The sequence below is a fragment of the Poecilia reticulata genome, linkage group LG6 (genome assembly GCF_000633615.1).
Source record: "Poecilia reticulata strain Guanapo linkage group LG6, Guppy_female_1.0+MT, whole genome shotgun sequence".
NCBI lineage: Eukaryota > Metazoa > Chordata > Actinopteri > Cyprinodontiformes > Poeciliidae > Poecilia > Poecilia reticulata.
The window spans coordinates 16,291,906-16,318,848 of NC_024336.1; the positions used below are offsets into that span (position 1 = coordinate 16,291,906).

A 26,943-nucleotide genomic window follows, 5' to 3' on the forward strand; every position below is an offset into this window, starting at 1 on the left:
TCAACATAAGAAGACTCGGTTTGCCTGTTCTTTAATGAGTCCTTAAATTCAAGATTTATTTCTCAATAAAATGTAGTTAATCATGTCCCACTCCATAATCCTAAGCGTTATTTTGCTCATCATTAGTTTTTAAACATWCATYAACCATCATAAAGTTTTGTCTTAATCAAAGTGTGTTGCTTTATCGTCAGGCATTTGTATGGACTCCTCTCTCCATCTGAGGACGACAACATGGCGGTCTCCTTGCGCCTGGGTCGACAGGGRGYTTTATTTGGTTTCAGGTTGTCTCAGTTCAACAAATGTTCGTGGCCCAGACAGCCGTGTCAAGACCGTGTGAGACATTTCTTTCAGTCGCCATGGGTGCTCGGTGAGTGTTGAGAAGTAAACCTATGCTTAACCATTGTCCTTTCTGAGGTGACATTTGCTACTAGCGTCATTTGGTGGTCTCAGTTGTCAGCTGTGTTTGGGATGATTTTGTTATAATATGGTCAGGTGTCATGTTATCACCAATTTTGTGAACATGGTAGTGGTGTTTGACTACTAGCTGTCGTGGCATACATTTAAGACGGCAAGCTATCATGTATTTAGCTTAGCTTTTTGCATGTCACCTCTGAAATTTTTTCGTTGAAATATGTTAGACTTCTGATTTTCTTGTCATACTACATGTCTTTTGGGTTTCATATTTGAAAAAGCTTTTTGTGTTTTCACTTTTTGATGTCATTTTACTTAAATGTTGTGTGTTACTTATTGCCACTTGTTAGGAATACTTTATTATTTGACATCTTTGAGCGTCCAGTTTTAAAAAAATTTGTCATGCGGCTTTAATAGTCTTGCTATTTTGAGAACAAAATGCTTTTTAATGCATTGTGTGCAATGCCTTTAGGCTACTACTTGCCACAATTTACCAGCATTTGAGAATAGTATGACATTGTGATCAATATTTGTATTTGTGCTGTATTAAACGTCTTGTGCGGATGGTTTCTCTTTTCTTAATTAWGACGCTTGCTGCAAACCAGTTTCCCTTAGGGAGATCAGTAAAAATTGAACTGAACGTAACAGTTAAACTATTTTGTTGAAAAATAATACAGTTATTATAGAGAAATCATGAATACAAAAACGCAATGGAAAGATGTTATCCCACATGGTCATAGTTTGAATAGTAGTTGCAATTCTGTAAAATAAAAAGAAAATGAAATGCATACCTCTTCATTATTTAGAATTGCAATGTTTGTTTTGGGAATACATTTCATTTAGTTTTCCTAATAAACGTAAATGCACATTGGGGAAGTATAGGTTGCCTGAAACCAGGTAAAACAAACAAGAAGTGCAGGACATCAGCTCACAAGGATAATACATTTTCCTAATGAGTCTGAAAGATTTATTTTTACATGTTTTTTTTAATTATTATTAAGTTGAAACCAAGATGAACGTACTCTTTCAATTGTTTGTTTATGACAGTTATAAAGAAGAGCTGTATTTCATGAAGCCTGAATGTTAACACTCCCCTGCTGTGTAATAAATAATCTGGTGATGCAATTATTAAAATTCAATTGAGGCAAAAAAAAAAAATGTTGCACCACTGCTATCCAGCAGATGGCATTGGTTATCTGCATTTTAGTGAACTGCTTCCTTTAATGGGGAATATTAGGTAAAACCCACTTATTTGAGCATTGTTGCATTGTTATGATGTTATTCCGTCATCAAAGACATACATAGTGTTGCTTTGATTCTTTCATGCATGTTTGAGAAATACTTAAATCTACATTGGCAGCCATTCGGGAGTGCCTAAACACGTACTCAAATTTYTTATAAGTCACATTTGCTCTATGTACAGCATTTTTATGGCAACTGAAGGTAAGGTAATATAGTCTCTTGGTGGTGCTATACAATGAGCCTGGAAGATGCATAATGCTGCCCTTTTATTGAGCGCTAGTATTTAATTATTTTTAGCTAAGCAATTTCTGCAAGTTATTTTTCTACCTTTTTGTAGAAGTTATTAAACTGGAGAGACCTGAACGAAAGATACACCTGTGTACCTCTGAGCTTACAGCTCCCATAATTCAAACATTTATCCTTTTCAAATGTATTTTTGAAATGTCTAACTGAGGTTAATTAAGGTCCAACATGGAAAACAAATATAAGAAAAGTAGAGACAAGGAAGACAAGTTGTTAAAATGAGAAGAATCTCTCCATCACACTGCTGAGAGCCAGATGACCTCTGGGCATCTGGCTCAATGTTGTCTCGGACATTGGTCTAAAAGAGGAAGAAAACCTCTTTTATTTTTGATACAGTTGGTGCCAGGGCCATTGTTAGACATTGACCTGCTGCTACTGCTCATCTTTCACAGTTGTGCTGTCACTTTTCCTCTGCTTTGCAGCTGGGGATGTTGCGTTGACCTACTCTGCTTTGATTGCAGCCCAAACATTCTGCCTTTAGGCTGTTTACTCAGTTTAGTGTGACATCTGTGTTGCTTTTTTCATTGCTATTGTCTTTGTAAACACTGTTTTCTTCTTTCTCTCCTGTAGGTGTCAGTCCACTCAAAGTGCAAATGCCAGCCCTTTCGCCCACCATGGAAGAGGGAAACATAGTCAAATGGTTGAAGAAAGAAGGTAAAGGGGASACATGTTTACATTGTTCTTTTGTCTTACGTTAGTGGGAACAAAAAGTATATTCATTTGCTAAAAAAATTTATTATAAGTTATTTCTTTTGCTGCAGACCTTTTAAAATTTAGCATTAGCTCGTAGTTGTTTTTTAACAAAGGCCCAGCTTTTCTACTTCTCATAATTAAAGACCATACACAGGGCTAGTCAATGATTAATTTAATGCAAGTTTAAGCTGTGGAGCAGTTCCTTAATTGGTTCAAAGATTCAGAGGACTCACTGCTTAGCAACCCATCGTGGCCAGGTGCTGTAGCCATGCTTTTGCTCATCTGGGGACAGCATACTGTGCTCTGATTGGCTGCTCTGTTTTGTTGCCATCTATTTGTTGGCACAGGGCTAATGTTAAAGCAAAATAAAGAAGAGGAAAGCAATATGTTACTTACTGACATCCATTATCATAATGGGTGTCAGTAAAGGGTTTTGATGTATTTMAAAGAATAATTGTTTTGGATGACAGAGATGCTTACTTCAATTCCAAATTGAAAAAAAGCAAGTTTTAGTTTCTTTTTTTACATGTAATATGTAAGCTCATTCCTGAAYTGCTTTTTATTTTGTCCAGAAATATACCAACTTTCTTTTTTAGTTCCRGTGCTTTCTGGTGGAGTAGAGGTGATAAAGCTCCAAGCTTCTTGTTGAATCTTTAATACTGCACATCACATCAAACCCAAGGGATCATAGGTTGTTAATGCCTCATACAAATCCAATCATTGCTTGGTCTTGGGGAGCCTTTAAACTCAATACTCCTTGGATGTTTCAGCTCTCCTCCTTATATTTCCATTCATTCTTTATTTCACACACTGAGAACTCAGGTAATGGCCTTAGGTGACAGATTTKTTTTCCCTTATCACCACCCAGCTGAAAATTCAAAGCTTTTCCCCCGCCGCCCTGACTTATTAATGCATTGTATTTAAGCACTATAGGTTTCTCTAACTGGTTTCTCTGACTGAACCATTCTTCAGTGTGMAAGTTGTTATTTCCCTCATGCTTAAYCCTAAAGAAGTCASTTCTTGCTGACATGTTGGCCTGGAAATTTAAAAAGTCCCAGGTCGAGAAATATTATCTAACATAAAATTCAACGGCTGGAATGAAATCAAAAAATCTTTAAATTTAAGATGTTTCAATATTGATTTTTAAAAAAGCAATTTATGATGCAAGTATCATAATTAATATTGTTTTGTCTTTTTTTTCACATCTTTTCACGTGATGCATCTTAATTTTTTTGTACTACATGTAAAACTAACTTTTTTTAAAATGATCATCATTATTGATTAATATATTCCAACTCCTGAACAGGTCAGATTCTTTAACTTTCTTTAAAGTTAGGCAKRCACCTCATCTCAGACCTGTTGTATCTTCCAGTCTATTTGCATAACATATTTCAAAGTACTGTATAGTTTCCTGTTTTTGCCTTTATTGGAATTATGTTTCTCTCTTTTAGCTTTACGTGTGTTCAGAGTGTAAGCAAAGCTCTTGTCAAGAGTAGTTCAAAATGCCACCAATGATTACTATTCATGTATTCCAGTCACAGCACAAGTGATTCATCTGCACTTTAGCTTAGTTCACAACCGTTTAATAATGAAAATGTTTGATAATTGGCTGTGTGAATGCAAATGCGTATTAATGTGTCTTTTGAAAGATCTCCAATGTGTTTCTTTTTTTTTTTAWCAGGTGAATCTGTGGAAGCAGGCGATGCCCTTTGCGAAATAGAGACCGACAAGGCGGTGGTTACTATGGAATCAAATGATGATGGGGTTTTGGCAAAAATACTGGTAAGAAAAAAGAGAGCCAAAAAATCCTTGATGATTTGACACGAATTTAACATCATGGAAACTTAACAACTGAGATTAGTTTTGTCATGCAACTTTGGTTTTGAGTTGATTCATATCCACACAAGATGTAGTTCTGTGTATTCCTTTCCTCGTTTTATTCCTTTCCCTAATTGGGGATGCTAATTGGCTGCAGTTGTTTAATCTGCTTTTCCTAAACAGAGATGGCAAAAGCATTGACATACTGAATTCACTGACAAATGTTTCCCGCCATCCCCCCAGTGTGTTTATTTGTTGTTGAATTTTTAATAAGCTGCCAGAGATGGAGCAATCAGATGTCAGTCAGTGGGACTCYGCCACTTGTTTGTCCGTCTGCAGAGAAAAATTACTTCTTTTTTTTTCTCCCTCTTCTGTCAGTTTCCTGCATGTGTAGACGAAAACATCATGGATCTTTGTCATTTTTTATTCTGAATCTTTTTCTGTCCATGTAATCTTGGATTCCTGGGCATGCTGTGTTAAATGAAATGAGTTTTCAGCTGATTTTTTTAAAAGTCTGTTTTTGCAACAAATGCACATCAAAAATATTCCCATTAGTACCATTTTATTTTATATGTAACTTTACATGGTGTTTTTTATGCCATTCATGTCATTGGCTTCCATTCCTCTTCATGTCTTGGCCACGGTGGGGCTAAGATAGTTTCCATAGCAACCACCCAAGAATTGGGGGTAGGGACTTTAGCTGGCAAAGAAAGATGGTCTGCTATAGATGAGCTCCAAGCTCTCTTTTACTTGCTGTGTGACAGTGTGTGTGTGTGTGTGTGTGTGTGTGTGTGTGTGTGTGATATTAATGGTAATTACTGCAGATCTGGACAGCATTTGGCATATTTTTGAATATTTGCACGGTTTTGCATTTTGGATTAGAGCATATTAACCAGTAGCGGTGTCGATGTGGCTCACTAAGCACCCAGTAGGTTTCTAATTTAAAGGCTAGCATAATTACTTGCCTGTGGCCATATTTCTTGACAGGGTGCTATAGACAGAGAAATTGGACTCAGAAAGGATTTTTTTTTTTTAAATGAAGGTTAAGCAGTGTTATCACTGGCTATTAACATGTAAGGACAATTTCATAGTTTATCACATCCCACCCAGAAAACAGGTAACAGTGAAATAATGTGTGCTAATGACTATATTGAAACAATACAAGCAGATCAGTGACTGTCTTGAGAAAATGTCTTGAATCTGAAAGTCGGCCCCTGGTGTTGAGAGTTAATGACTTAAAGATGTGACACAAGTTTGAACAATTATACCTAAACGTGCACATTAGGCATGATATGAAGAAAAATTGAGTGGAATTAATTAAATATATCTAATACATAGTATTCTTTTGTCACTGGATGGAGTTATTAAACTCTTGTTCAACTAGTATTGGTATAATTGTGGTTGTTTTTTTTTTACATAATCAGGCAGCCCAAATGTGAAGTTTCACATTAACATTCACTCAGACATACAATTTAATAAAGATTTAAGCTATCAGGTACCGGTTGTTTTGTGTGACTTTGACATTTTAAGTGCAAGAAATTACACTGAAATTGGGAAGTGCCACCACTAAAAAGAAGGTAGCCACAGTCCTGTTTCTGTCATGCTCTATTGATCGGAGCCAGACATCGTCTCACTTGCTAAATGTACATGGATCGTGTACATGAATTAGCATTCATGTACACGTCTAGTTGAAATCCACCCTCCTTTTGGAAATAAAGAACAGGGGAAACAAAAGCTGAAAAACTGTTCAAAGGTTTTTTATTAACCTGCCCTTATTTCTTATTATGCTGAACCTTATTGAACCTCCTAATTGTACCTGTACTAGCTGGCAAATGTGACACATTGATGTAGGAAATGGGAGATTTTACAGGAATTACTGTAGCAAGTTAAGTGAACAATCTGTTGAAATTAAACCTGCTTTGACCCAGCTGTTATAGGTTTGTGTGAACTTTTGTTTTGCTACCACAATAATTGGGTGCATTAATGTTAAACATAATTATTGGTCTATTAAAAGTTTTTAATTACATCATCTTTTCCCAAGAACTTTATAGAGCTCTTCACAGCCCTGACTGTGATTTAGAAGAAATGTACACATTTGCATGACATCTGCAGCCATTTGATGGCAGTGTTGAGTCCCACAACGCTGCAGTGTAGATTCCTTTAATGAGGAAAATACATAAGCAGATGTTGATGACCAAAGTAAAAAAAATATATTTAACAGAAATTGACAAATTGAAACTGTTTTTTAGCCTGTCAAAATTCCATGCTGGAAAAATGATTGAACACTTCTCAACAAGCTTCTTAACATACGCCCTATGTGCCCCCCTTTTTTAATCAATCAGCTCTGTTAATCGCAATATATTGATTTGTAATTGTTCAATATGCAGTTATTAACAAAACACAGTGGTTGTTGGTTGCACAAAGATATCTACATTGGTATCTGATGAGACATTGCACACAGAAGTGTTATTTTTCTTGAACAGCTATTGTGGGAGATGCATTTCTCTGATTGATCTCTATGGAAATGTAGAGATTGCTGTGTTTCCCAAAGAGACCCTTATGGTTACCCTCATCTATCACCTCCTGCTTCTCGAGGCAGGTGCTGCCGGGATGCTAAACTTGGAAAAACCAGACAGATTACGCCCTTGCACATACAAATATGCACACGGGGGGGAAAAAAAGCAGTTGGGGGTGGGATAAATTGGAGTAAAAAATGCACAAGTTAATATTTACAAAGTTGATCTTTTCATCAATTTTTTTAAGTTACATCATTAAACTTATTTGGATCATTTACTCTTTGACACCAGGTACACAAAGCTTTAACCTTGGGATGACACTACTACAGTGGATCTGATTAACTGTAACAACAAAACACTGTACATAGGTGAAGAATCAGACAGAAGGTAAAAGAAGCATAAGGTCCAGGCAGGTTTGATTCCTAAATAGTACACATTCTGGACAACTCTCATAAACCCCCAACACCCTCTTTACTTAGCAAACCCAGCCTCCCTCTGAATCTTCAATTAACCCTAACCCTAACCCAGATTGATTTATTTATTTTTTTTGCTTTGTGTATTGTCTGTTTTGAGAACCTCAAACTAAATTTGAGATATATATGACATCGGGAATAAATTACTTGACTAAAGTGTTGGTGAAATTGTTATTTTTGAAAATGAATGTGTAAAACAACAGTGCTTTGTGTGACTCAGACATCCAGGTTTATATAAATGATGCTGCTGGACAGCCGTGTCACTTCGGCATAATCGTGCAACTCAGGTGTTCTTATTCTGATGTTACTTCCAGTTTAGTGGTTTGGTCATTGGAGTTATGCTTTTGAATTCACAAGCTCATTTGAATAATACTCTGTCGGTTTTATGGCTTCCTCAGTTGGCTTTTATTGTTTTTGTATGTTTTTTTTGTATTTTATTGTTGCTAAATTCAAATTACAATCTTTTTCTTTGACAAAACAATATTCATGTTTGTTTCTTTTCCTGTTCCTTTTTTGTTTTTATCCACTTCTTGTGACTGAAAGAGTATCTTCTAAATGGTGATAAAGTGCAACCTGCCAAACGTTCTGTTGTGCCGAACCTTCAATTAAATGGATCTATATTTGAGAAAAGCGCCCTGTGTGGCTTGGGGAGACCAACAAAAGGCTTGTATTTGATTTGGTTTACTGTGTAACAAGATAATCAATGGCTAACGGCATAGAGGAGCATAGCAAAATTCACAGGCACTGCAGTGCAGTCAGTTTTTTTACTAAAATTATGCAGTAAAGTTATACAAGTTGTGAAGGTGATGAGAGGTTCCTCATAATTGTCACTCAAACATTTTAATTGGTGAGAATGGGTAGTAACTGACTTCAGAGCTCAGATTTAACTTCCCATAATTCAGTTTTTAGTATTTCTCACACATTTGTACAAGAGTCCTTAACCGTTCTACTCTTCATGGATTCAGTTGTAAAAGGATTGAATCGGATAATCCTGTGTAATTGTCTAAGTGCCTGCCTCGCCCTCTTTGCAGATAGAAGAGGGCAGTCGCAACGTGCGCCTTGGTACTCTCATTGCCCTCATGGTGGAAGAAGGGCAGGACTGGAAGCAGGTTGAGATCCCCCCTCCAGATGCTGCATCACCAGCTGCAGCTCCATCTGCTTCAGATGCAGGCGCTGCCTCAACGTTGACCCCCGCTGCTCCATCTCCGAGCCCTCTGCCAAAACCAGTCGCATCTGGGCCGTGAGTGTCATTTTTTTGTCTTTTGATCTGTTCAAATTAAACCTATCCAGTGTTGGGTTTAGGGATTTTTGTAATATTAGGATCAGAATTATTTGAAGTCTAATATTTATTTAGTAGTTACTGTTGTCGGAATTATCAAACGCTCAGTTGAAATTAGTAAGGAATAGTTTCCTGCATGTTGGGGTCATAACATCTGGACAGTAGTGGTTGTGTGATAATTTTAGAACATACTCTTGAAGCAGAACTTCCATTTCATGTCACAGATCAGATTTGGTTTGTTGTCAAATGTGTGTCTGTTTACACAGTGAAGATCTTTTGTATTGTGAAATGACTTGTACATAACAAACTCTATCATACTAACAGTTTTGTAGATAACGCCGTCTACTCAGTGAGCCACGTGAAGCCGCGGTCATTTTCCACTCACAGTTGGGATTTYATAGTCAAGTGTACTAACTGCCTATGTGTCTTGTGACAAATAGCTATATTTCCTATAATCCTAATGGATACTAGCAAGTTTGATGAGCTAGTTGGACACCTAGCCTCAATTATTTTTCCTCTATCAGGACAACCTCCACACACCTGTGGCAGTCCTCTCGACTGGGTTCATTAACTCTCAACCTCATCAGTTCAGTGTTGCATGCAAATAAGTTAGATGTAAACACTGTTGTCCATCAAGCAGTTTACTTTGCAACTCTGAGTATGTGCACACGGCCATAGAAATTGATCTTTCCTCAGACATGTCTGACAGACGTCCACCTTAAGTCTGTGTTGAGTCCGCCTCGAGTGCACTTGGACGTATGCGGAGCGAATTACGCTCAAGTGTGCTGGGGCATTAAGAGAGGCATGATTCAAAAATATTTCAATATGGGGGGAAAAAAAAGCTAGCTTAAACAAGGCTTAAAGAGCTCCAGCAGGGGGCCGGATTTCCGGCTTTTGGCCAAACGGTCCATCTCAAACCAATCTTCATGGTCCGCCTCAACCAAACTGTAGTCTCCGGGCTTAAAGAGCTCCGTCTGGGGTCCAGACTTCCGGCTTCTCAAGCAAAGCGAGCATTGGACTAAATGGCCCGCCTCAACTAGACTGTAGATAATAGACAAAGATGTCTGCCAATCAGAATTCTAGCTCCCATGTTCTTATCCAATGACTGTAAAACGGTTTGTAGAAAAGAAGCGCATGCGTTTGGTTCGGCGGTTAAATCAAATGCAATATGAAAGAAAATGGAGTTTGTCTCACCCGGTAAAGAAACACGTTTACTTGAGAAAGGAATTAAAAACAAGTGGCGCTGGGCATGACTAGAGGAAAGGGGACAAGACGGGGCGCTGGCGGAAATTTTTACAAAAGGGGGGCGCTGGGATTCCTTTGGGGGGCATTTGGTCGAAGGTAAACTTTACACCTTACAATCACAAGAATACCAGTTTAGACTTTGAGAAACTTCCTAAAACTGTATTGTGTAACATTAAATCATGCTTGGCTGCAACTGTATCGATGGCAGCTCTTCTTCTATTCAGTGTTTGTAGCTTCTTGGCGCAGCTCCGCTCCTGCTACCAGTAGTTTCACCTCATCAATTCAGCGTTAAACCGGCTGATGACGTTGCTGAGATTCACTTTGTCTGCTGTCTGATTTTCAGATATTTTATGTTTTATTGAGGATTTTTGTACATATCTTTTGGCAGTGCTGTGATCATGTTAAGCAGCAACTTATATTAAAAAGTGTTTTATTGTCCGTCTGGATGCTGCCCGCTTCCATGGAAGGACAACAGAAAATCGCTCTTATAAACATGTATTTACTAAAATCACGATACCCTCACTTTGTATCCCTCTGAAAAATGAACCCATGTTTTTCCACTGAAAGCTCTGGTTTGCACAATAAATGCCATGTGGGTGAAGTTTTATGGATGATACTCTGATGTCCCATTCTCCTGAAGGCAGCACAGAGCTGCACCACCAGAAACTGGAAAACACTGAAGAGAAGAAGAGCTATAATTAATGTAGTTAGTTCTATCCATATTTTAATGTTGCAGAGCTCAGTCAGTTTGCAAATAGTTCAAAGTTTAAACTGGCATGTTGAACATCTTTTATCTGCTCATTTTGTGTAATATTTAACAACTAGAAAATGGCACAAAATAAGAATATTGTTTCCACTCTGATTGGCTGCTGTTAGGCCTACCAATTTTAACTTGAATGTTCATTGCATTTTTCATAGACACCTGTGAAAATAATTTCTATTTCCATGGCTTTTTTGTTCTCTGGGAAATTATTTTGATGACAAATACAGAAACAAGCATAAAAATAAAAACATCTACAATAGTGACAGTAATATTAATAATAAAATAATAATAGTCAATGCAAAGTACCCTACAAATTCTTTGGTGGGGGGCGGTGAGGGACCTGGATACGGCCCGAAAAAGGTTGAGAAACTGATTTAGTTGGTAATGTAGCATGTTTTGAATTACTTGCAAAAACATTGACTGAAAGGACTCTTATTTAATGTTGAGAGATTTTTGCCTGTAAGGCTAACCTTTAGGGCACAGACATTTTACATTTTGTTTTGAGTTGAAATGTACTGAAGTCTTATTTAAGTTTGAGTGTTTAGCTTGTTAATTGTATTGTTAATTGTATTGTTAGAAACAATTGTTTGCACTATGCAAAGACACTTTATTAAACTGTGGCAATAGCAACGGTATAGTTCATTTCTATCACCACTATAAGTTTCAGGCTCAGTATTTTTTTTACTTTAAGCCCTGCTTAAAGCTGACTGGGTAATTTTTTATGTCCTTCATGCTGACAAGAATGGAAACTAAAACTTAAGATAGCATGTGGGCTGCTTAGAAGGTCCTTTTCCATCTTTTCAGAGTCGGTGTTTTTTGTTTTATCCTAAATTCATATTGAACTGAAAGTTTTCTTTTCTTTAGTTGCACTTTACCAATATTGTAACTAAATATCTCTAAAGGGAGGTTATCTAAAGTTTAAAAGCTTAGTCTTGAACTCTTTTTCTATGTGTTTTTAACACCATTCTCAACACATTCTTCCAAACACAGGTTACGGTTGAGTCCAGCAGCAAGACATATTTTGGACACCCATGGTATTGACCCAAAGTTGGCCACACCTACTGGGCCACGTGGACTGATCACTAAAGAGTGAGTGATTGGATTGTTTTACCTTAAGATCTGCTATAAGTTTTGTTCTGTTTCACTCAATAAAATCTGAAATGGCTTGTGTATACAAAGGGTGGAAGCCAGACTTAGATTGGTGCTTTATTTGGGAAGTCAGAAGGCAGGAAACGGCCACAGGACCAAACTCAAAGGGCCAGAACCAGCAGAGTAAAGATGTCTGAGCCTCTGTATGCTGCAATACTGTGAGAGGTTTTTGTTCTTGCTTGCTCTTTCCCACCACAGTTCAGTGATGTAGGGGTATCAGTAAAGATCCTGTAAACAACAGTGACATTTGTAAGAATAAGGTGGCTGAGACCTTTAAGTGTTTTAGCTCGGTTCTGGATCAAATTCACCAAGGAGAAAGCTGTGTACACACACATGCACACACTTTCAAATGGCTACCTGCCGTCACTTGAGACCTAACTGAATGCTCTTGCTGCTCTCCAAACAGCCTGCTGGGGAATCTCATTACGGAACTTCTGTTGCCATAGCGACCCAGTCTCTAAGCTCCGTGGTGACCATGGAAACATGGACAATATGTTCTTAGGTGTACAGAGGAAAATAACTAGCACATTATTTTGAAATGAGCATTTTACAGTTACTTCTTGAGAATTCAGCATCATGTTTTGGTCTTGTTGTGTACCTCACTGTGTAAAATACCTGCTCACTTATTGTACAGGAGTTCATTTGGTGGCTGACTAAATAAACGGCCAAAAACTTGTAATTGTAAATAATATATTACTTGCAATTTAAAAATAGAAAATATTTATTTTCTTTATCCTTTTCTCGACAATTAATTGAAAAGTTTTGATGGCTTTATAGCAGAAATAGACCTCAGATAATTAGTCGTCTATCCAGGTACTCCAGGGATTCAATCATTATTTCACTGCAAGGTTTTATTGAGAAACTTGTTTCCAGCTGATGCCCTCATCGAAACAACCTGCTTATACTTAAATGACTTCATCATCTTACCAAGATCTTTGCCTTCTCAAACATGTGTGTGCTGCATTTAACAGCTAGTGTCACCAAATTTTTTACAGGCATAAGAGACATGGTGCTTAAATAATGGCTGGATGCTTATTATAGACTAGGCAATGTGTTACAGTATGCAAATTGTGCACAGTGACATGGCGATAATGAAAACATTATCATATTTGCAACCCTGCTCAGACCAAAGTTAAGGGGATTCCCTTTAAAAACAAAATGAATAAAACGAGGTTAAGAATCGTGTGTTCCTTAATTTGAACTTGTCAAGCAAATAGAAAGTGGTTTGGTTGGCTAAAGCAAAACCTACATGCTACCCTTTCAGTCACAAATTAAAATACAAAATGTCATTCCTACATGGCATATGAAGGCAAATAAAAGTAGTTATTTAAATTAAAGAACAGTCACTGCACTGGATAAGATGAAATAAATCCAAACTTTTTCCCTTTCCATCGGTTTCATCATTTTCTTCTATATAAGCTTACTCTGTGGGGCCTTTAGAAGACGGTATATTTCGACACACTTCATTCTTTTGAGAATTTTTGCATTTGTGAGGTCCTTTGTTTCCTTTTTAATATTCAAGTCACCTTCTCCTCCTCTTTCAGAAGTTCTTTTGCCTTGGCTGTCGGTAGAGGTTCCACTGAACTGTCTGCACAAAACAGATCAGCGGTGCCATTATTAAGCTGCACTGAATTTCTTAAACCACATTTCTGGAATTTATTTGTTTTGTTCTAGCTGATGAAATAACTGGATTGCAATCAGTGTAGCTTGGGGATTTCTAATTTGCCTCCACAAGCAAATCTGTAACAGAAAGATAGGAGCCAGGAGCGATTATAAAAAGCAGTTGACAGAATGATGAGAAAAAGTGAGATTTGAGCCCCAGGCCGTCCCAGCAGCATGGTAAAGCCAGGAGCAGCTGGTCCAAACAAAAGGCTGCCTACATGAGGGTAGGTGGACCACAGGTCAGTGAACTGGAACCAGAGAACTAAAAACACACCTGATACTTGTCCTATCCAGTGCTTCTGCAATTCAGCCCAAAACGAGTGAATTAAAGATTAGCTTTAAGGCAGATTTGCTCGCATGAAATAATTTCTATCTTTGTACGTTCTGCCTCGGTCTCCTCCCTGTGCTCTGTAGCATTTTTAAAAGCTCAGTTTTGTTGTTTTTTTTTTTTTTTTTTTTTCATTGGTTACAGTTCTAGTGAAATGTAACCATTTCATTAGAAATGGTAAAGAAAAATCAGTGTTTTTAAAGAAAATCAGTGTTTTTCATTTTAGTTGGATAATAATATTCAAGGAAAATTCATTTTAAACTTAAAATTAAGACTCAAGTCAGCTGGAAAATCTTTTGACCACAGTATTTTAACTTGGGTGTTAAAAAGAATTAGTCTACTGTGGCATGTTATTGGTTGAGTTGGGAAGTCTTTGATGCTAAGGATAATGAAATGAAAGTATTGAATGAAGTAGTCCCTTTGGGCGGCTGACACTTGATTCTACCACACCTTTCAATTGTGGTTGCAAACAGGACATGATTCTCATGACGCCCTTCCACTCACAAACGACCTAAGGTTACCTTTTTGTTAACCTGACACAAACAAAAACAGATACAACAGTTTCTTCTACGCCAGGTGGGTGGTGCAAGATAAACATCTGAGGATATGAAATATTTTTGAAACTGAAACTAAAAGAAAAACATTTGTGAAAATGAACACATTTAAGTTATTCCTCAAGCTTCCATTATGAAATTTGGTATCCAAGTGCATGAAATATTGTAGTTTTTATGAGGGATTTGTTTCTTTATGCTTTTATAACCAACTTGAACTGAAAGTCATGTGTGGAACAGCATAGTTCCACATTAGGCGAAACACAAGAAATTGAACAAATTTAGAGTTTTGATCATTATTTTTTTCTTTTTTTGATTGTGCAGGTAAAGATGTTTCTAGATTATTAGTTTAACTTGTTTTACATCTTTCTGTGTATGCTTGTTTATTTTCATTGTTTTCTGTTTCCAAGAGATGCACTGAACCTGTTAAAGAAGTCCCCGACCCCAAGAACTGCACCAGGTACCATGACGACAGCAGCTCCGAGTCCTGCCCCCACCCCAGCTGCCCCCCCTCCACCTCCAGGCAGCAGACCCAACATCCCTCCAGTGTCTGTACCTGGAAAACCAGGAGCACCGGTGAGCACTTTTTTTTTTCCTGACCAAATTTTCTAATTATTTGTAAAAATCCTTTGAATTGGTAAAATATTCATGTTTGCAAGTTTTTATTTTTGTTTTCAGAATTATATTTCCATACACCTCAAACTTTAGCCTTGAAGTGTATTTGTCTGCTCATTCATGTGTTCAAACGATCCATTCCACTTGTCACCTTCAGGGAAGTTTCACTGAGATCCCTGCCACGAATATTCGCCGAGTGATTGCTCAGAGACTGACCGAGTCCAAGACCACAATCCCACATGCATATGCTTCCATAGACTGTGACATGGCTGCTGTCATGAAGCTCCGCAAAGACCTCGCCAAAGGTACAAAGTGGGCGTGTGTGCATCCATCCACCCATTTTCTTTCACCCTTATATCCCTAGTGGGGTCGGGAGGGGTGCTGGTACCTAACTCTAGCGAGACATTTCGGGTAAGAGGCAGGGTACATCCTGGACGCCAATCCATCGCAGGGCAACACACAGACAGACAGGACGAACAACCATGCACACACACATCCATAATACCTAAGGAGCATTTAGAGAAATCAATTGAAATAACAGTCATGTTTTTGGACTGTGAGAGAACCCACACATGCACAGAGAGAACATGAGACATGTTCTATTTTCCATGAACACATGTTTCTGTCCCTGAGGTGAACGTCTCGGTAAATTCTTACGGGTTCCGTTTGCTTGAAGATGAGCATGTCAAGGTTTTCGCATGACTGCTTTTTCATGCATTTATGCATCCGGAAACGTTATGTTCATCTGGCTCCAAAACATCACACTTCTCTAGCTCAGAGAAACCGTTCTTGTTCGTGAAACTAACTTTTGTATTCTGTGCAGTGATATCTGTAACTGACATTACCCCCCGCCCCTTTGTTCAGATAGCCGTTGCTAAGTATTCCTGTAAACAAGTGACAAAAGCCTGAGGCATTCTGGATCGGAACAGGAACTAGCAAGTTCCTCTTTATGCATTGAAAAAAAATCGTCCTGTAAATTACTTCTCAAACTGGTTTTTAAAGTGGTCACTGTGACATTGGGAATTATGAGTTAGTTGTTGAAGTAAATATGCATGACTATGACGTTTTTAAATGGTTTAATCAGGGCTCCAAGCTGTTGCTTGAGGCTGGATCAGGACATTTTTATCAGTGTATTTTTCTGTGTAATAAAATACAGTTAATAGCTCTGGCAGCCACTAAACAAGAAAATGAATGTGTATGGGCATAGAGTCTATAAAAAGCAACATCAGCTCAATGTTTTATTAACACTACAAGGAGTTTGTCTGTCCCAGCTTGAAGGCTTAATGATATACTTCTCATATTTCGGCACACAAGTATTTTACTTCCTCAGGCCTACATCAACTCTTGACAACAGTTATTTCACAAACTGTTACTTCTTGTGCAACAGACACCAGATTGTGGATGTTTCAAACATCCACAAAGGTGCAAAGGAAGGTCAACTCCAGGTCAAAATAACCTGGAACCTTTTTCATGTATCAAACCTTCAACGCATTAGGAGTTAAATCATCCATTACCTACTTTGACCGGATTGACCTTTCTCGTTGAAATGATGATTTTTATTTATTTTTTGGCGGGGTACATGGGGGGGGGGTGTGGGGAGGGGGCTGTGGGTTGCACCTATCACGTAATTGGCTTCATTTAGCTTAGCTTTGCCTTAGTGTCAAACAAACACCACGTTTCTATGGGTGCTGGGTGTATGGTGGGGGAAATGAGACGCCCATTCCAGACCTATTAGCAAGGCTGTGTGTGTACTGAGGGATTCTCTGGCCCCGGTTGTTTTTGTGGCCCCTTATTGTTCAGGAGCAGCGTGATTTCACGGTTAGCTCATTAATCATCCCGCTCACAGCATTCATAACCGTCTGGGGCTGCACTTTTGGACACTAGTTAGAGTTGGCAGGCAGTTGCCAGTCCAAACCCGTCTGTCTCACTGATGTCTAACACAGAGAAATGGAGCGAGTTCTGTTGACTCAACCTTTCAGAGAAATGTTGGCTCTAATACTTTTGAAGTCTCATCTGTAATGCCCATATTTTTCTCCCCCCTTAACGCTCTCTTGTGATTGATAAGGGCAGTTGGAATTRGCGGATCTGATTCCGTTCTTGTTGTTCAAAATCATACTGAAGGTTATAAACTCCTTTAATGTGTTATGATAATTACTGTCCTCTKCTGTTTTCTTTTGCCATCAGTTCATTTTGTTACTTCTCACACCCTTCCAACACTGACATTTTKTCTTGGTAAGTGAAGTGAATTGTTTACAGGTTGTTTCCTCTTTGTATTTTCAGATCAAATCAAAGTGTCTGTCAATGATTTTATTATCAAGGCAGCTGCTGTTACACTTAGAGTGAGTATTCCACTTCTTTCCAGTTATTGCTTCATTTRCACCTGTTTAAATGTTTATGTGTTCAGTTCTTTTGTTCATTTTTATGTTTTTATTAATAGTTTTCTCTTCAGTTGCATCGTAGATATATCTTTAGAATCAGACACTAGCAACAGCCTAGTCCCTRGTTTCATTTATTAAAGTATATTCATGTACTAATAATCTTATCTAATCATAATCATAGCATTCATAAGCTATGATTATGATTAGAAAATTATTGTGTAACCCATTGGAACAGTCTTGTTAAATATATTGTCACGAGATTTAAAGATTGTGGGAAAGTTAATAGGATTTCAATGGATGTAGTCATCCAATAATTTAAATACCGCACTTTAAGATGGCTTTATAGTGTTTTTTTTTTTTGTTTTTGTTGGTTTTTGGGTTTTTTTTCCTGAGCGTTGCATCTGATTGCTTTAAATTACTGTTCAACCTAAGTATTGCCTTTGTATCCAAGACAAATTGGCACCTGATTTAATATGGAAATACGATGCATGTGTCATGGTAACGAGCCGTGTGGAACTGACRTTAACATTTTCACTGTAAAGGAAGTCAAAAGTGCCAAGATATAACTAAATGGTCTCTCAAAGCTTCACGCTATGCTTTGACTGGTGCTGCAGTTTAGCACATGATTAAAATACCTCTTTGGATCAGCTTCTGCTGAAGACTGAAATATCTCACCCTACTTGACCTAAATATGCATCATTTTCATGCCGTCACACTTTATTAAACTTTTATGGATCTTCTGCTGTGAAACAGGAATGAATGCAGAGTTTGTTAAACATAAGTGCTTATGAAGCAGCTGCGGCTCAAGTGAAGCAACTTTGCGCACAAATTTCCAAGTGAGATAGTAAGCACATGGATCCCCCTCCAGACTTGCAAATGGATGTTTTCAAGTCATTTGGACGTCCCATAGTTGGGGCTGACTGGTACTCTGTGTATGTCAGTGTAATTTTAAGTAGGTTCCGCTCATGCTGCCAAATAAACCTCAGATCAATCAGATCAGAGCTTAGGCAAATAGCATCTGAGGATGTCAAAGAATGTCTGGTGCTGTGATCTTAGTAAGTGATCTATCCTTGTCTGTGGTTTGTGGATTGGGCTTACTTCCCAGAGAGGCAATTAGATCTAGGTTCCAAAACTCCACAAATTGCAATTTAAGGAGTTTGGAAACTGGATGAGGCCTAAGCCTATTTTTTTCTGGAGACATTTCTAAGCTCCGTCTACTGRATTTAATGTTGTTCTTTTTAGAAAAGCCTGTCGTCTAGAAGTATAATGTTGGTATTTTGTTACCGTGTTAGTTTTTTTTTTTTTATCTGATCATTCTCTTGTGACAATGTGTGCTCCCATTCACACGCTACATCAAAATTGTATTTTCCCCCAGGAAATGCCAGAAGTAAATGTGACGTGGTCTGGTGATGGGCCTCATCCACTAGATTCTATCCATATTTCAGTCGCTGTGGCTACTGACAGGGGCCTCATCACACCAATCATCAGGGATGCTGCTAACAAAGGAGTGCAGGAGATCTCAGCTACTGCTAAGGTATGAAAGAAGCCTAGGCAAATTAACAGCAAGAAATATTTTCCTACATGGGACTCTGTAGAGGTCTATCCAATAATATTACAACCATAAAGTCTGCAGAAAACTGACAACTTCAACCCAATATCTGGGAGCATTACAGATATTTGGAGAAAAATCTAAATATTAAAGCCACTTTGAAGTTGGTTATGTTTTATTGTGAAACATTGGTGTAGTCGTATTCTAAAATGTCTAAGCATCAAAAATGACAATTTCCAAGAAGTTGTATTATTGTGTAATGTGTCTATCATGGCAGTAACTATGTCATCTTGTTCTGCTTTCTTCATTAACRAGAAATTCAACCAAATAAGTAAAGTTTTGTATTTCACCTGAAATCCTTAAAAGAGCAATAACGTAACAAAATCAATCTGGTTAAGTCATAGTCACACCCATARTAGAAGGATGAGTCAGAAAACACAAAAGTTTCACATATACTTAGAAGTATTTATTTTTTTCCACAGTTAAACAACTTATTAACTAAAACTATGTACTATCAGACAACTGATCAAAAATACCATGTTTCTAGATCTAGATATGAATCTATTAAATTGAATTTGAAAAGGGAAAAAAAAAGGAAGGTTTTTATTAGTGCAAAACTGAGGTAACTGTTGTGGGTTGGAGCCCAACCCAAGTTTTGTTAGAATTTCAACTTTGTTTCTTTCTCATATAAAAKAAGCAAAGTAAAAGAAAAACTTTCGCTTTCTGTGTCTTGTGAAATATGTTCAATGAGATTTAAAAAAAGAAAATATCTTGGCGTTTACCAGGTGTTGCTGTTTGCTTGGATGTTATCACTACATCTATAAAGGTGTAGTGGTTGTGAAATGCATCTAAATGGTYGCCGTCTCAATCTGATAAAGATTGAACCAATAAAAACAAGAATTTGGTCAGTGATGTGTTGCATTATCATGTTTCACGTTCTCAGCGATGCGGTGTGTTGTAGCATCAGTTGGAGCAGGTGCACTGTGAAGTTTATTTTCCCGCTACCAGATTGTCTGTAGTGATCTGAAAATTTTAATATCAGATAAAGACTAATCTGCACAAATACTAGCTATTCAAAACAATGTAGTTATGTTTGAAAATATGCTTCAAATCATAACTTAGCTGAGCTTAACTCCATTTTTTAAAAGCTGAGTTCAAATTTACTAGCTGCATGATTATTACCATTCTATAAGAATCAATATTTCATTTAAACAGAGCATGTCTGAAAACACAAAGTAGGGTAGAAAAGCTCAAAAAGCAACACATTGTTCCCCAAAGCCAGAACATTTAACAGATGAGAGTTTCTGACATCTGTTAGTCTAGGGATCTGGGAGTAAAGAGAGAGTCATTATCCACAAATGGAGAAAACATGCAACAGCTGTGAACATTCCCAGGAGTGGTTGGCCTACCGAAATGACTTCAAAGARTGCCTAAATAACTCGCTGAGATATGAAGCACTGTGGGCCTCGGTTACACATTAAGCATAAGTTCTTGAGTCAACAATAACAAAAACAGGGGTTGAGGTTTGCAAGGCAAACACTAGTGCAGGCTAAAAAAATGGTGTGTTTCACCTTTACCAAAAACATATTGATGGTCCCCAAGACTTATGTGATTTTTTTATTTTTGATTGAGATACAGGTTGGACTAATTGGAGTATGTGTATTCTGCTGCATCTTGTTTAAGAGTAACATAGGTTTTAAGGTAAAAACAGTACAGTATCATAGTGACAGTCAAACATGGTGGTGGTGTGATGGTATGGGGATGCTTTGCTTCTGTCGAGCATAGATTGTTTGCCATAACGGAACCATTATTTCTGGTCTCTACTAGAAAATCTTTAAGGAGAATCGCCGTCCATCGTTTAAAAACTTTAAACCGGAGTTGGGTTGATTTGCTTCATCACATCTACGAGACAAGTTCATCTTTAAACTTGCTCAAAAAACAGGCCAAAATTATTCTGTTCATGCTCAAACACTCGTCAGCGTGCCATGATTAAAATCATTTTGCTAAAATAGGATACGTTTCCATAGCGACGTAAAAGACTCATTGCCAGTTGTTACAAACTAGGCTACTAGGTTTAAGGGACAGTTCATTTTCCTTTTTGGGTCATATTTGTTGAAAATGTTTTATTTTTCTGTTTAAAAAATATTATTTGAAAACCGCTTTTTGTATGTATTAATCTTGATAATAAAATAAGTTTAACTGAAACATTTAAGTATGACCATAAAAACATAATTAAATACAAATACAAAAGTATAGTGTTGTTTTTAAGTCTGTTTATACAGCTGTATAAAGYTGATGAGTCATACCTTTCACCTGTGCTGCAACAAATCAAAGGTTCACATATTGCGCCTGATCAAATGTTTCCTTTCCTCAGCAGTAGTCTCATCTCTCTGRATGTTGACAATTCCCTTTCTTCATTTTAGCAATAAATAGTCACATTGTTTCCATTTATATAAGCATTTGCTGTTTRACATTGTTAATGTCTTGAACATGATTTTTGAAGGAAAAAAAAACTCCTGTTTACTTTTGACATGGATCCTGCATAACCTTTTCTTGACAGTTGTAGAATACATGTAAGTATCAAGYTGGTAATCAGCAGTGTAAGAGTGTCATTGAAAAGCACATTGTTCATGCGCTCACATTGCTACACGGCTGGGTATTTTTATGTCTCCTGACTGAAATCACAGCTGTAGTAAATCCTCTATGCACCAGTTTATTTCTTTGATAGCTTAATAACCCGCTACAGAATGAGCAACAGAACACAAGTTGTTTTCTGAGCTTTAGACTGGTGCTGTCAGTCGTGAAGATTAWGCTCAAATGTACCGTGCCAAAGAGGGAGCTCTGGTGTATATCTCTCTGAGGATCCAGCTCTGTCTAAAGTTGTAGCTTTTTTGCATATTTGTCACAGCATGTATCGTTTTTGGTTTCAAATGTAAACTATCGTTTGTTTTGTTTTTCAAMTGGAGCCTAYRTGACATGACATATGTTCACAGGTGTTGGCCCAGAAAGCTCGAGACGGTAAACTACTRCCTGAGGAGTACCAGGGAGGCTCGTTCAGGTAACCTGAGTTATAGGGAAAAAGGAGTRGCATATATTAAACTGGCATTTTCTCGTGTTTTATAAAGTCTTTRGTGTAACTGAGTCAATTCAGTTTTGTCTCAAAATTGTCCATTTTAGATGAGCAACATCACTTTCTCACATTTTCTTCTGCATTTCAGCGAGATCATAACTTCCTTTCATCGTGACCATAATTAGCTTTTATGYCTTTTTTCTGTCTGTACAGTATGCATATTTTACATTTCATGTGGTTTTGAACTGAATGTGGTCTTCATTTGCAGAAGAGCTAGCATTTTTTTTCCTACTCATTTGAATTAATGGTGTCATTCACACATTAATGGGGTTTCTGTGTCAAACTAGAACAATGAATCCATGCAGAGATATTGCTCTCTTTGTCCTGCTGAAGATATATTAGTATGTGTTMTTTKTAWTMATTTTAYTTCTTCCTSAGAGCAGAAGCTCTCATTAAGCCAAACAGCTTAGTGGCCTCTGGTCAGACTTATTAAACCGTGTTCTGAGTATGGTGGAATTCTGCTGCTGTCTTGTTCTTGACTGCTTAGTGTTCTCTTTGGAATATAACATGTAAAAAATGAGAAAACGGCCATCATTATGTCCTTCCTTTTGTGTTTTTAATGCTTTATTCTTAACGACTAACATGAAACATKTCTTTTCCCTCATTTTCCCATCTCCTACATTCCCTCYGGGGACAGTATATCTAACCTAGGCATGTTCGGAATCACTGGTTTCAGCGCCGTGATCAACCCTCCTCAGGCCTGCATCCTCGCTGTTGGCACTTCCAGGACTGAGTTGCGACTGAATGAAGATGACCAGACGCTGCGCAAGCAACARCTGATGACAGTTACTTTGTCCAGCGACGGTCGGCTCGTGGATGATGAATTAGCCTCTCGGTTTCTTGATAAATTCCGTGCCAACCTTGAACAACCGCAGCGAATGGCCCTCGCCTGAATGGAAAAAGATCACAGTTGAAAGTAAAAATTCTTAAGAGAAAGCCCGGCTCATGTTTTCACAAGGAAAGAGCTCTTAAGTAGTGGATTAGCATTATTGCCTCATTTTAAGCTTGCAAGGTGGTGGTGTTCATGATGTAAGYTGAAAGATTACCACCTGGTCAAAAGTGAACTTCTGATTCAGTTCAACATCGAAACAAAAGTGCGTCCCAAATGCTGTTAAATAGACAGGCTATCTACCAGACAAGCAATGTAGATAAAATGTTCAGTCTAAATCCATCTGCACCGACTCTGTCACCCATAATAAATCTGCAAATGGTCAATCCCTAAAATGAACATTTTTCAATATTTATCAACAGAACATCCATGGCAATGCAGTTTGCACTCCTGTTAAAGACATCTAAGCAATTTGTTACTAAATCTACAAACATATTAAGTTGTTAATGTTWATATTATTTCCTTTATTTAAAGTAATTGTCACTGACAAGTTCTTGAAGTCCAAATGTAATTACATTTGTTTTCGTGTCTTATTGTGTCAATAAAACACTGTTCAACCTTCTTTGTCTCGTTTAGGGTTTTTTTTTTTTCCTCACAATTTTGACAAGGAACTCGGGCAGCTAGAGATGCGTTTGTCCATTTCAAGTCTATCGGAATCTAAATGCATTATGTAATTAGCCAATTAAGRTCATTTTCTGGCCTCAGYGGACAGGTCCGTGTTTGCTAACAGATGTCTGTCTTCTGTAACCACTGGCAGAGCAGATGTTGGGTAATTTCTGTATCTGCTTCAATTTGTTCAAGTGCATCAAAACACAAGATATGATCTATAAAAAAACATGGCAAATGGCTCAAATTTGTATCCTTTATATATACCTTCATCAATGTTTGCAAAGGATTTTGTTTAACAATATATAGCGCACCATAAACGGTTCCCATTATCAGAACAAGGGGTCAGTTATAGCAGTTTGATTAAGCATCTTTAATCTTTGTCTTAATGGCTGGACTCTTGTTTTATTTGTTCTCATAGTYTATAGGGTTTATTTTTTAATTCAAATTATAAATTAGCTAAGGCAAGTTATACAGGGTACAATGATGGATGAATTGCCTTGTTTTAAGTGGTTGAAGCCATTGGATTGGGCAACAACTCTTACTACTAATAATTTTTCGAATGCTTTCCTATTTTTCTGCTGCCCTTGATGCACTTTACCACTTTGGGACTCGGAAGCAAGAACATTTTGTKCTATGGTTTCTGTGGTGTCGGTTTGAAATTTTTCACCATGGCAGACATTGACAAGGGCACTGTAGGGGGAAGGTTTGGGAGAGTGATATTAACAATTGCCAGATACCAGTTATTTTCTACAATGTGAAGAAAGTTACATGATGTTGCTGAGAAAAAMGTTGATCCRTAAAATTTCAAATTAGGAGTGAACAATACTTTAAGGTCTCAATAAAGCTCTTTGCAAAACTACTCTTACCCTCTTGAGCTTTTAACGGTTTGTCACGGTACACCATTGTGTGTTTACTATGAACTGTGAATTGTATTACAGGCCATCTTCACTCTGATACTCCTAAATGAAATCCAGTGCAACAAATTGATTTGAGAAGTYGCTCCATGTGTGCWATTTTACCTCTATAAATAGAGCTATTCTCTGAARCCCTTAGAAGTTGGTTACAGCACAATTCAAACACCTCCCCAATTTGAATCTAATAGAGTATCTGCAAAGGTAGCTAAAGAATAATAATTAGCTAAATATATAYTGGAGAGACTGTAAAGTACATTTTGAGGATTGAGGCTGATGGGCACAGGGAAGGATTTTGAAGTAATAATGATAAAAATCGGTCATAAATCACATCTGATCATCTACGCTGAGCCCCAGTCMGGCTGATCTCTCCCTTCATCTTCCGGCATCTTCTTCTCGTTGAATATAAATGTGCTCTTTCTCTGTGAGCTGCCTCGTAATCCTGCTGCTGCATCTGACTGTTCATCCTGATGCACCATCTGCCAGAAAGAAATAGGGTGGTTACACAGATCAACTTGCAAGCAGTTCACAATTTTCATTGCTGCTTAAAATGGTTGAAACAATGTGCAGGAGCTGCTATCAGAGCAAATAAAATGGCAGGAAGTAAAAACAAAAACAGGTATGCACAGGTGCGTGCGTTTGAGGTCCATATTTTTTGTAAAATCAGGTTGCGGATCTGCTTTATTTCAGCAGTAAACCTCACCAGTATGAGAAGGAATGAAAGTGTAGTGATGGTAAAATATTTAAAGACATGACAATTTGTCTAGTTTTTCACTACTTGTTGAGCAGTGTTCTTCGTAATATCATCATGCAGTGTCCTTAAAAACAAATAATTGCAGAACTATGTTATTTTTAGTTCATATATTCATTTCACCACTGGCAGATGGTGAAATCATGTTATGGGGGCACATTTTCGCTATGTTTTAATTTCCTATCTCTTGCCAGAGCARCTAGGAGGTAGAACAACTGAATAATATCCCTCTAAATATAAGCACTGCAGACGCAGCTATATTCTGTAGGTTCTGACATTTCCTTTGGCTTCTATGTCACAGTATGACATTTACTTCAGGACGGCTGCCTGCCAATCTTTGGCCAGCAGTACGGTTATATGTAACAGCTGGACAAGAGAGCTGCCCAGTAGGAATAATCCCCTTTGTTCACACCAAGRTGCTTTTATGAAGAAAGCGCAAGGTCTGGAAGATAGCGCCAAAGCTCTGGCTGGACTGTAGGTCGGGCTCATGAATGCTCAGTGTGGTGTAGAAAGATTGGGACTGTTGCTATGGGGACAGAATGGGATGAATTTGTACCTTGAACTCTCAGGTGTGCATGTCCTTCCCTGTTTCAGTTGTTGGTCCAACAGCTGATGTGGACCAACATCAGCTCCATTCAAACAGTGGGTGTTTGAATGTAGCATGTTGTAAAAAGTCACAGTTACTTTTTCTGAATCTTTACAAGAAACAAAATTTGCAATAAGTTATCTAAGGTCTTTTGAAAGGACAAAGTAATCACAATTAATTAATTTCCCCGTCATTGGGATAGTTGTAGTGAAGTAGAGAACGTCTTGTGTTCATCTACATTTCTCACACTCATGTTTGCTCAACCATTGTTGACAGGATTTCCTCTGCTCTATCACCCATTTTCCCCTATACTTTTTTTTGTGCCAGTGTTTTTCCGTTCCATGTATATTTAGATTATAAATATGAAACCTCCACATCCTTCCTCGTCTGRCTTCGCTAGCTTTGGATTCTATGTCATTTCTTTGAAATGGGTGCTTATCATTCTTACAGGCATCCTGTAGAAGTACCCATAAAAGAAATGCAGCCCAGAAACCAAGCAACCACTGYAAACATTACACCTGTGAGTCAACTGAAGCTTATCATCATGCAAACCAAGTATGGATGACATGAAACACTCCTTTCTATTCTACACTGAAGTCCGTTGCAGCACTCTGCTTATCATGCTTATTTCTGCCATCCCAGCAGCCAAACTGAAGCGAGGCCCTTGCCTTGTTGTTGTTGCAAAGCCCTGCCTTTTGAAGAAGTCCAGTCATGTTCCTATGACGCAAAGCTGGCTCATTCAGCTCGAGACACTGAGGCAAACTTTGGTCAAATGTGCACAACGTGAACACAGTTGAAACAAGCCTCCCTCAGCCCATAAGAGACAAGTCCAGGCAGAAGCACTGATTGAAATAAAAGTAGCCTTTTAACTTTTACTGATGTAATAGGAAGAAGCGTATAAGAGTGAGAGCAAGAACAACATGGCTCACAATAGTTGTGTTGATTTCCATGTAAAAATAGCAAAGTTTGTTTTTGTTTTTTTATTAAAAAGGAAAATAAAAACAAAGTAAAACAAGGGAATTGAGGACACAGCTGAAAGCTGCCGAAAAGTGATGGACACCAAACTCCGGCATCAATGCATATGACACAAAT

At 37.8% G+C, this 26,943-nt stretch overlaps 1 protein-coding gene across 1 annotated transcript in view; it reads left to right on the forward strand.

The window, feature by feature from the left end:
• Positions 1-23,555, forward strand: part of pdhx (pyruvate dehydrogenase complex component X) — a 24,646-nt gene extending 1,091 nt beyond the window's left edge. Inside the window, exons 3-13 of the mRNA XM_008411509.2 lie at positions 192-367; positions 2,527-2,610; positions 4,331-4,431; positions 8,488-8,696; positions 11,734-11,832; positions 14,844-15,009; positions 15,206-15,353; positions 17,329-17,387; positions 18,802-18,960; positions 21,969-22,033; positions 22,743-23,555. Coding sequence (XP_008409731.1) covers positions 232-367; positions 2,527-2,610; positions 4,331-4,431; positions 8,488-8,696; positions 11,734-11,832; positions 14,844-15,009; positions 15,206-15,353; positions 17,329-17,387; positions 18,802-18,960; positions 21,969-22,033; positions 22,743-22,998 — 1,482 coding nt within the window. The 5' untranslated portion in view covers positions 192-231 and the 3' untranslated portion in view covers positions 22,999-23,555. The remainder of the gene's footprint in view (positions 1-191; positions 368-2,526; positions 2,611-4,330; positions 4,432-8,487; positions 8,697-11,733; positions 11,833-14,843; positions 15,010-15,205; positions 15,354-17,328; positions 17,388-18,801; positions 18,961-21,968; positions 22,034-22,742) is intronic.
• Positions 23,556-26,943: the final 3,388 nt, after the last annotated feature.